Source organism: Orycteropus afer, unplaced genomic scaffold, assembly GCF_000298275.1.
Source record: "Orycteropus afer afer isolate SDZICR_OR568_19922 unplaced genomic scaffold, OryAfe1.0 scaffold00013, whole genome shotgun sequence".
NCBI lineage: Eukaryota > Metazoa > Chordata > Mammalia > Tubulidentata > Orycteropodidae > Orycteropus > Orycteropus afer.
Window position 1 is genome coordinate 23169154 of NW_006921600.1, and position 8625 is coordinate 23177778.

An 8625-nucleotide genomic window follows, 5' to 3' on the forward strand; every position below is an offset into this window, starting at 1 on the left:
CTGCTGCCGTTTCTTCCTTTGAAAGTTGACGAGAAGCTGGGAAGCCCGCCCTCCAGCTGCAAGGGCGTGTGGACCCCGGCTGCCGGTGATTCGCCTCATTTCGTCCTGCAGGGCCAGGCGTGGACACCGCCGGACAGCTGAGGCTTGAGGGACGGTAAAGCGCTGGCCGGCGTCGGGGCCCCTGCTGGGGGTCGGGCGGGAGCCGGCACAGGGGAACGAGATGGAAGCGGCGAGAAGGGGCATGGGAGCCGGCGGGGAGTAGCCCGTGGGCTCCCAGGCTCGCACCTCTCCCGGCGTCGGGCGCGGGGCTGCAGCGCGCGGGGCTCCCAGGGCTGCCATGGAGGTGCCGAGTGTCAAGGACTTCCAGTGGAAGCGCCTGGCGCCACTGCCCAGCCGCCGGGTCTACTGCTCCCTGCTGGAGACTGGGGGGCAGGTCTATGCCATCGGGGGATGTGACGACAACGGCGTCCCCTTGGACTGCTTCGAGGTCTACTCCCCCGAAGCCGATCAGTGGACCGCCCTGCCTCCCTTGCCAACCGCCCGGGCTGGAGTGGCCGTCACCGCCCTGGGGAAGCGGATCATGGTGATCGGGGGTGTGGGCACCAGTCAGCTGCCCTTGAAGGTCGTGGAGATGTACAACATCGATGAGGGCAAATGGAAGAAGAGGAGCATGCTGCGCGAGGAGGCCATGGGCATTTCTGTCACAGCCAAAGGCGAGTAGGGTCTGGACTGAGGGGGCAGAGGGTAGGGAGTGGGGGTCCACAGGGAAGGGAATGGGAAGACCCACCATTTGATCTCATTTGATCCTCACAGTAGACACAAAAACTAAGGATCCGCTGGCCTAATTTTCCATCTGGGAAAACTGAGGCACAGGTAGGTGAAGTGTCCAGGAATTCTATCTGATGCCACAGCTCCACTCCACCAGGTGCCTCCCAGCATGCTGGGCAGGCCAGGGCCAGAGAAGAGAGTTGGATTTGTGCACTGTGAGATTTAGGGCAGCCTCTTTACAGTCAGCAGAATGAGGGCACTTCCCACCCACAAGCACCCCAACCCCTGAGATCTGCCTTGCAGATGCCACCACCTCCAGATACCTGTTGGGGTCCCAGAACTAGATCCCCTCTTTAATATCTTGTTAGCCATTGAGTTGAGGGTGGAGGGGATGAGCTAAGAGGAGGGGTGTTCACTCCATCCTTGTACCATCACTAGGTCCCACTGTAAGATTGTCCCGGACCTGATTCCTCTGTTCACTCCTCAACCTCAACCTCCCCTATGCCTAATCTCAGAAATGCTTATCTTAAGTGGAGACCATGTTCCTGACGGCCATGCTCCTGCAGCATCTTGCTTGGGTTCTCTGGTTCGCCGGGCACGCATGTGCTGACCACATGATTTAGGATTCTCGTTTAACATGCTCAAAGCCCTTCATTTCCTTCTCCTCTAGAACACAGAGTTTTATGGGAAATCGTTCAACAGGAGTTAGGAGGCCATGCCCCAAGTTCAGACACACTTGACTGGGTGGGCAGTAGAAGCTTGAGGCTTGCTGAAAAATGAGAACTTCCATCTGGTTCTTCTCTCCTTCTCTTGCAAAGCTATCCTAGCTAGCTGCCTGCTCAGTCTACTGTAGATCAGGAACCATATTTCTTGAGATCTGCTCGGGTGCTGGCCAGTGTGAGGCATGAAGGAGGAAGAAAAGATGCAGAAGATCAGGTCCCTGCCTTCAGAAGCCTGGGTCTGACCACTGAAGGTGACTAGAGAGAAGCTCTAGGCCACACTCCCTTAGGATGGAGTGGCCAGTGTGGCCTCCACAGCCTCCCAATAAAAAAGGATGGAAGATATGGAGTCCCATAGGGAAAAAGGGGAGGAAATAGTCCTCCTTTACCCCAGGCTTTAATGAATGGTGCTGAAAGATTAAAAACTAACATGTATTGAGTTCTTAAGGAGCTCTGGTGGTGTAGTGCCTAAGGCATTTGACTGCTAACCAGAAGGTTGGCGGTTCAAACCCACCAGCCACTCCATGGAAGGAAGACTGAGCAATCTACTTTGGTAAAGATTTACCACCTCAGAAACCCAAAGGGAGTTGCTATGAGTGTGACTCGGTGGCAGTGAGTTTGTTTTTTTGGTTTTATCGAGTCCATTACCATGGGTGTTTTATACGTATGAACCCCTTTAATCCTTACAACCTGTCCCATGGAGTGCTTTTATTAACCCCGTTTTGTTGTTATTAGGTACCATCAAGTCAGTTTCAACTCATAGCAACCCTATGTATAACAGAACGAAACACTACCCCGTCCTGCATCATCCTCACAGTTGTTGCTTTGTTTGTATGTTGTTGCAGCCACTGTGTCATTCTATCTGATTGAGGGTCTTCCTCTTTTTTGCTGACCAAGCATGATGTCCTTCTCTAGGAACTCATCCTTCCTAATAATATGTCCAACATATGTGAGACAAAGTCTTACCATCCTCACTTTTTAGGAGCATTCTGGCTGCACGTCTTCCAAGTCAGATTTGTTCACCCATGGTCTATGCAATATTCTTCCTCATTTTAGAGATAAGTATTTTGAGGACCTTAGAGGTTAAGTTATTTGCCCAAGTTTACATACCTATAAGTGATGAATGCATTCAAACCCATGCAGTTACCTCCCTGTCTGTGCTTTTAACTATGCCAGTAAATGGGTTCAACTGTTAGTTTACTGAGCATTGACATGCCCACTGTGTGCCAGGCATTTTACCAGACACTGGGGCTACCAAATAACAAGTTCTCAAGGTTATAACAATCTATTGGAAAAAACAGACATAGATTACTTTAGTACCATGTGGTAAATAGGGTGATGGAGGTGCCATGGGAGGCACTGAGCGGGTACCTACAGCCTAGCCGTGGCATTCAGGGACTCCCAAGTGAATCTGAAAGGATGACTAGAAATAGGGCTCAGGAGTGAATATAGAGTGGACAGGAGGATTCTCAGGTGGAGGTGTGTTTCAGGTGACACAAGGATGGAAGGGTGGAGCTTGTGTAAGGTAAATCCCTTCATTATTAGGCCCCATCTCCAGGCCCAAAGCTAGGATTGTTTTATGTATATGTGTGTGTGTGTGTGTGTATAAAAAAAATTGGAAGGCAAAAAGGAATAGTACTCACTCCTGCAATCGCCTGAAGAATAAAGGCCTCTAAGAGCCAGAAGTGGTGAGGACTAGCTATTTGAACACAGAACCACAGACAAGGATAGGTACCTGGGAATAAGAGGGAGGGAGATCTGGTTACCTGGCTAGGCTGCAGGAAGTACAGGGGTGAGGCCAAAAAAACAGAGACAACTTGCCCATCCCCTCCAGTGCAGTGCATCAGAGTCATCCCTTAAGAGACCACCTAGAGCCATGAGCAGTAGAGAATGGGAGGGAACTCACTTGTCTTCTGAGTACCCAGCTTATTGCTGAGGCCACAGATTCTTTTCTGTCCCAACTCTACACTTGGTTTTTAAATAGCCCAGTTTCCTCTTCTCTAAAACCTTACCCTCACTTACCGCTCACCATGTCTCTTTTAGTACAGGGTGTCTCCTGGAGCCCACAGGCCATCAAATTGGAATTGGCCTTCCAATTTCTGAAGGAAATGATGGCACTTCCCCAATGAAGGTGGCAGACAAAGAGAGACCCAATGTCCCACAAGGCCCAGTAACAGCAGGGCTAAACTCCTTTCTAAAGACCTCTGCTACATCTAAAGAGTTCTGGAAGTGCCTGGCAAACATACCACTTCTAAGGGTATCAGAGGAATACCCTTCCTCTTTGGTGTTCCCTCTGGCTGCTCAGGAAGAAGGAGAATGGAGGGGATAAGATTGCAGAGGTTGGCCAAGCCTAGACTTCACTGCAGTCTTACTCTGTGCAGAGCTTGGTTTTCTGGGTTTAACCAAGGGCTGGATACCAGGGAAGACTAAGGCTTCAAGAATACCTAGAGTTGGTAAATGAAAAAAGCCACACACACAAAAAAAGTAATAATAATCCAAATAGCAGCTTTTGAAATACCTATAATAAACCACTCCTCAGAAGGAAGATGGGGCAATCTATTTCTGTAGTGATACTGCCTTGGAAACCCACGGATGGGTCGCTATGAGTCGTGTCTGACTTGACAGCACATAACAACAACAACAGCATAATAAGCAAATTTAGAGAGACAGAACATTGATTATTGGTTACCAGGGGCTAGAATGAGGGAAGAATGGGAAATTACAGCTTAATGGATACAGGGTTTTTGTCTGGGGTGATGAAAACATTTTGGAATTTGATAGTGGTGATGGTTGAACAACACTGTGAATGTAATTAATGCCACTGAATTGTATGCTTAAAAATGGTTCAAAGGCAAATTTAAAATGTATGTATGTATATAAATATCTATATAATATATGTATATATGTATGTATAAAACTAAAAAAAAAAAAAACTCACTGCCATTGAGTCAGATCTGACTCATAGTGACCCCTCCTTGGGTTTCTGAGGTGGTATCTCTACAGAAGTAGATTGCCCAGTCATCTTTCCAAGGAGTAGCTGGTGAGTTTGAACCGCCAGACTTCTGGTTAGTAGTCAAATGCCTTAGGCACTATGCCACCGGAGCTCCTATATATAACTATATATATATTATATATGCATATAACTGTATATAGGCATTCCTTGGAAGGAAAATTGGGCAATCTACTTCCATAGATATACTGCCTCAGAAACCCAAGGAGGGGTTGCTACGAGTCAGAATCAACTCAATGACAGTGAACACCACACACACATACACTCACACACACACACATAGATATAACCACAATTTTATGAAAATCCAGATAGTAGGAGGGAAAAAAAAAATACTCAGGCTCAACCATCCTTAACCAAACTCACTGCCATCAAGTCAATTCTGACTCAAATCAATCCCCATTGCATTTTCCAAGGTGGTAAATCTTTATGGAAGTAGATTGCCCAGTCTTCCTTCCACAGAGTGGCTGATGGGTTTGCACCACTAACCTTCTGGCTAGCAGTCAAATGCCTTAGGCACTGCACCACCAGAGCTCCTTCAACCATGCTAGGGGCTATTCATTGTGCCATCAACCCCATCGGCATATTCTGGCTCACTCTGACAGAGCAGTGGTTGGAAACTTGGCCCAATCTCAGTGCTGGTGCTCAAGGGGTTAACAGAGCCTGGCCATGGTAGGTGATGGGTCCTGTGGGCCTATCTTGTGGAGACTGTGAGCTGAGCGAGGGGTTGTTTGTGGCCCTTCTCCTTAGATTACCGAGTATACGCAGCAGGTGGGATGGGCCTGGACCTCCGCCCCCATAACCACCTCCAACACTATGACATGCTCAAGGACATGTGGCTGTCCCTAGCACCTATGCCTACTGCAAGATATGCTGCCACCTCCTTCCTCCGAGGCTCCAAGATCTATGTGCTGGGTAAGGATGTGTTATCTGTTCTACACCTCCCTTCCTCTCCTCACCTGGGTCACTTCTCCTGGGAAGCAGTGCCTGTGTGCCAAGCCATTGTCTTGGCACTGGGGGGCAATCACTCTGCCGCTGTCTTTAGGGAGCTTCCTGTATGACTGGGTAGCAGTCAAAGGGGGGACCCAGCTCCTGTCCTCAGGAACTTAATTCTTCTGGCAACCTCCATCCTACTCTGGCCTGTAGGGGGACGACAGTCCAAGTACGCCATCAATGCCTTTGAAGTTTTTGACATTGAGACTCGCTCTTGGACCAAGTTTCCCAACATTCCCAGTAAGCGGGCCTTCTCCAGCTTCGTGACCCTAGACAACCGCTTGTACAGCCTGGGAGGCCTACGGCAGGGTCGACTTTACCGGCAGCCCAAGTTCCTGAGGACAATGGATGTGTTCGACATGGAACAGGGTGAGCTGCTCTCTCAGGGCACCCCCATAGAAGCCCCAGCTGCCCATCTCCCTTCTGGCCAATCCCCTTGCCTATCCCATTCATCCTCTAATCGGTCTATCCATCTGCTTGGTAAGTGGTAAGTTTGGTAAGCTTATAGAGCCAGGGTGAGCCTTTCTAAAATCTGAATACCCCTCTCCACTCAGGACCACTCTTGGGATTAAATTAATCTGTCCAGGACTTGTTTTAGATTGATTGCTTTTGTCAGTGTCCTTAGTGCAAATGATAAATGTGATCACTTGGCTGCTAACCAAAAGGTTGGTGGTTTGAGTCCACCCAGAGATGCTTCAGAATAAAGGCCTGGAGATCTACTTCCTAAAAATCAGCCATTGAAAACCCTGTGGAGTGCAGTCTACTCTGTCTGATACACATGGGGTCACCATGAATCAGTATCAATTTGAAGGCAATTGGTTTCCACCTATTGTCTCTTTTCTTACAACATCCATGCAGGGCCAGGTCAAAGAGGGATGTTTCTCACTTTTTGCTGATGGAGAAATAGAAGGCTCCTCCCTCCTACACTTGTTGCTTTTAGTTAGCCTTTTCTCAGACTTGGAGCCTAAGAGAACAGGATCTCTATGGAGATAGAATAAGTTGAGGTAGAACATTATTGGGGATTATGGTTCCTTAGACTGCACCTTGCACTGGAGAGGGTGGAGGCCATGGAGAGCGTGTCACTTCAAACATCTGGAGGCACCAGGTGTGCCCTGAGAATGTGGAGATGCTGCCCAGGGAGAGAGCTGTTTGGGACTCAGTCTGTATTTTCTCTCCTTCTCTCTCTCTCCCTCCCTTCCTCCCTCCATGGCCTATAGGGGGATGGCTGAAGATGGAACGTTCCTTCTTCCTCAAGAAGCGGCGGGCAGACTTTGTGGCTGGCTCTCTGAGTGGACGGGTCATAGTGGCTGGAGGACTTGGTAAGGACGATGCTTCCAGGCTGGACTGTATCATGCTTCTTGTGCTTGGTAGACCCCTGGCATTCTGCACAAGCAGGAGGGGATGCTGGCTTCTTACACACTACCTGCCTACTCACTGATTCCAAAGAACTCAGAACATTCCCTTCCCCAGCCTGTATCCACATATGGGCTCCAGAGGATCATCAAAGACCCAAGGTCTTTCTGTGCTCTTACAAGAGAAAAACTGAGGCCCAGAGAGATTAAGGGATGTACTGATAACCAGTAATTCATCAGGCTGGCTGAGCACAGGTCCCTGGGCCCTATCCAGGACTGAATGAAGACACAGTGTGGAAGAGATTAGAATTGGTTCTCTTTCATTCATCTGTCTTTCTTCCTTGGATCCATATTCATGGAATAGGAAGAAGCAATCTATCAAATTATTCTAATGAGTTAGGAATTTGTTAGGCTAGCCCTTTCAGAGATTATTGGTATTTTAAAGGAAGGACTGTAAGGTAAAAGTGTTAACATCAGCAGGAGAGAGATACCTGGGTAGCAAGGCTTCCAGGCACCCAGAGATGACTTGGTGTAGGGAAAACTCCCACTTTACCTACGCATGAAAGGAGCCCAATGTGAGCAAACCCACATGAGCAGCTTTCTTAGTGAAGAGCAGGAGGGAGGCAGTGTTGTTGTTGTTGTTGTTGTTAGGTGCCGTCAAGTCAGCTCCGACTCATGGAGACCCTGTGTATGACAGAACAAAACACTAGTCCTGCATCAACCTCACAGTCTTGCTATACCTCAGCCCATTGTTGTAGCCACTTATCAATCCATCTCATTGGGGGTGTTCCTCTTTTTCGCTGACCCTCCACTTTACCAGGCAGGATATCCTTCAGGGAATGGTCCCTTCTGACAACATGACCAAAGTAGGTGAGATGAAGTAGTGCTCCAGAAATTTCTGGGAAAAACAGTAAAATTAGTTCATGGTGACTCCATGTATCAGAGTAAAACTGTGTTCCACAGGGTTTTCAGTGGCTGATGTTTTGGAAATAGATTGCTAGGCCTTTCTTCTGAGGTGCCTCTGGGTGGATTTGAACCCCTAATCTTTTGGTTAGTAGACAAGCACCTAACCATTTACACTACCCAAGAACTCCTGGGAAAAGCAAAGGTTGGAGAAAAGAAAGCTTACTCTTAAGGAGATGGAAAGCCTAGGAAAGCATAGGGGGCAAAATGGCTGTTTGACAAAAGCCACCAGCCCAGGGTAAGAAAGAGGGAACAATGTTGTAGCCAAGGAATGTGAGGTTCCTTGGCTTCTGCTTGTGGGATTCTGGGGTGGGGAGAGGGGAAAGGGGCTACTGCAGAGTAGCCAGGCTCCTTTGTAAGCTCTGGTTCCCTTGGTGCTTCCAGGGAACCAGCCCACTGTCCTGGACACGGCAGAGGCATTCCACCCAGGGAAGAACAAATGGGAGGCCCTCCCTGCCATGCTCACGCCCCGCTGTGCCTGCTCCAGCATTGTCATCAAGAACTGTCTCCTGGCTGTCGGGGGCGTCAACCAGGGTCTGAGTGATGCAGTGGAAGCCCTGTGTGTCTCTGACGCCTAGCTGCCCCTGGGCCCAGCGCCTTTGACCCGGACTACATCACCTTACTCTTGATGTGAGGAATGGTCTCTTCAAAGCAGTTTGGGTTACTTTCCAGAGTGCCAGCTGCTGCCAGCAGTGGGTCAGGGTTTGGGGTTCTAAGTGACCTCCTTTCCCCCTTAAACTCTACCAAACCCAGAAAACTGTAACAAGTGCGGACGACTCTGCCAGCCCCAGGTTGGAGCTCAGCTATCCTTTGTGGAAAG

General features: G+C 49.0%; 1 protein-coding gene across 1 annotated transcript; it reads left to right on the forward strand.

Annotated features, from left to right (window-relative positions):
- The first annotated feature begins 337 nt into the window (after positions 1-337).
- Positions 338-8383, forward strand: KLHDC8A (kelch domain containing 8A). The gene is made up of 5 exons (XM_007953430.2): positions 338-713; positions 5248-5412; positions 5644-5859; positions 6708-6809; positions 8190-8383. Exons 1-5 carry the CDS (start codon positions 338-340, stop codon positions 8381-8383), a joined length of 1053 nt encoding a protein of 350 aa, XP_007951621.1.
- Positions 8384-8625: the final 242 nt, after the last annotated feature.

Coding starts and splice junctions, on each gene's coding strand:
- KLHDC8A (XM_007953430.2), top strand. CDS start 338: ATGGAGGTGCCGAGTGTCAAGGACTTCCAGTGGAAGCGCCTGGCGCCA. Junction 5,413..5,643: donor CTCCAAGATCTATGTGCTGG/GTAAGGATGTGT, acceptor TCTGGCCTGTAG/GGGGACGACAGTCCAAGTAC. Junction 6,810..8,189: donor CATAGTGGCTGGAGGACTTG/GTAAGGACGATG, acceptor TGGTGCTTCCAG/GGAACCAGCCCACTGTCCTG.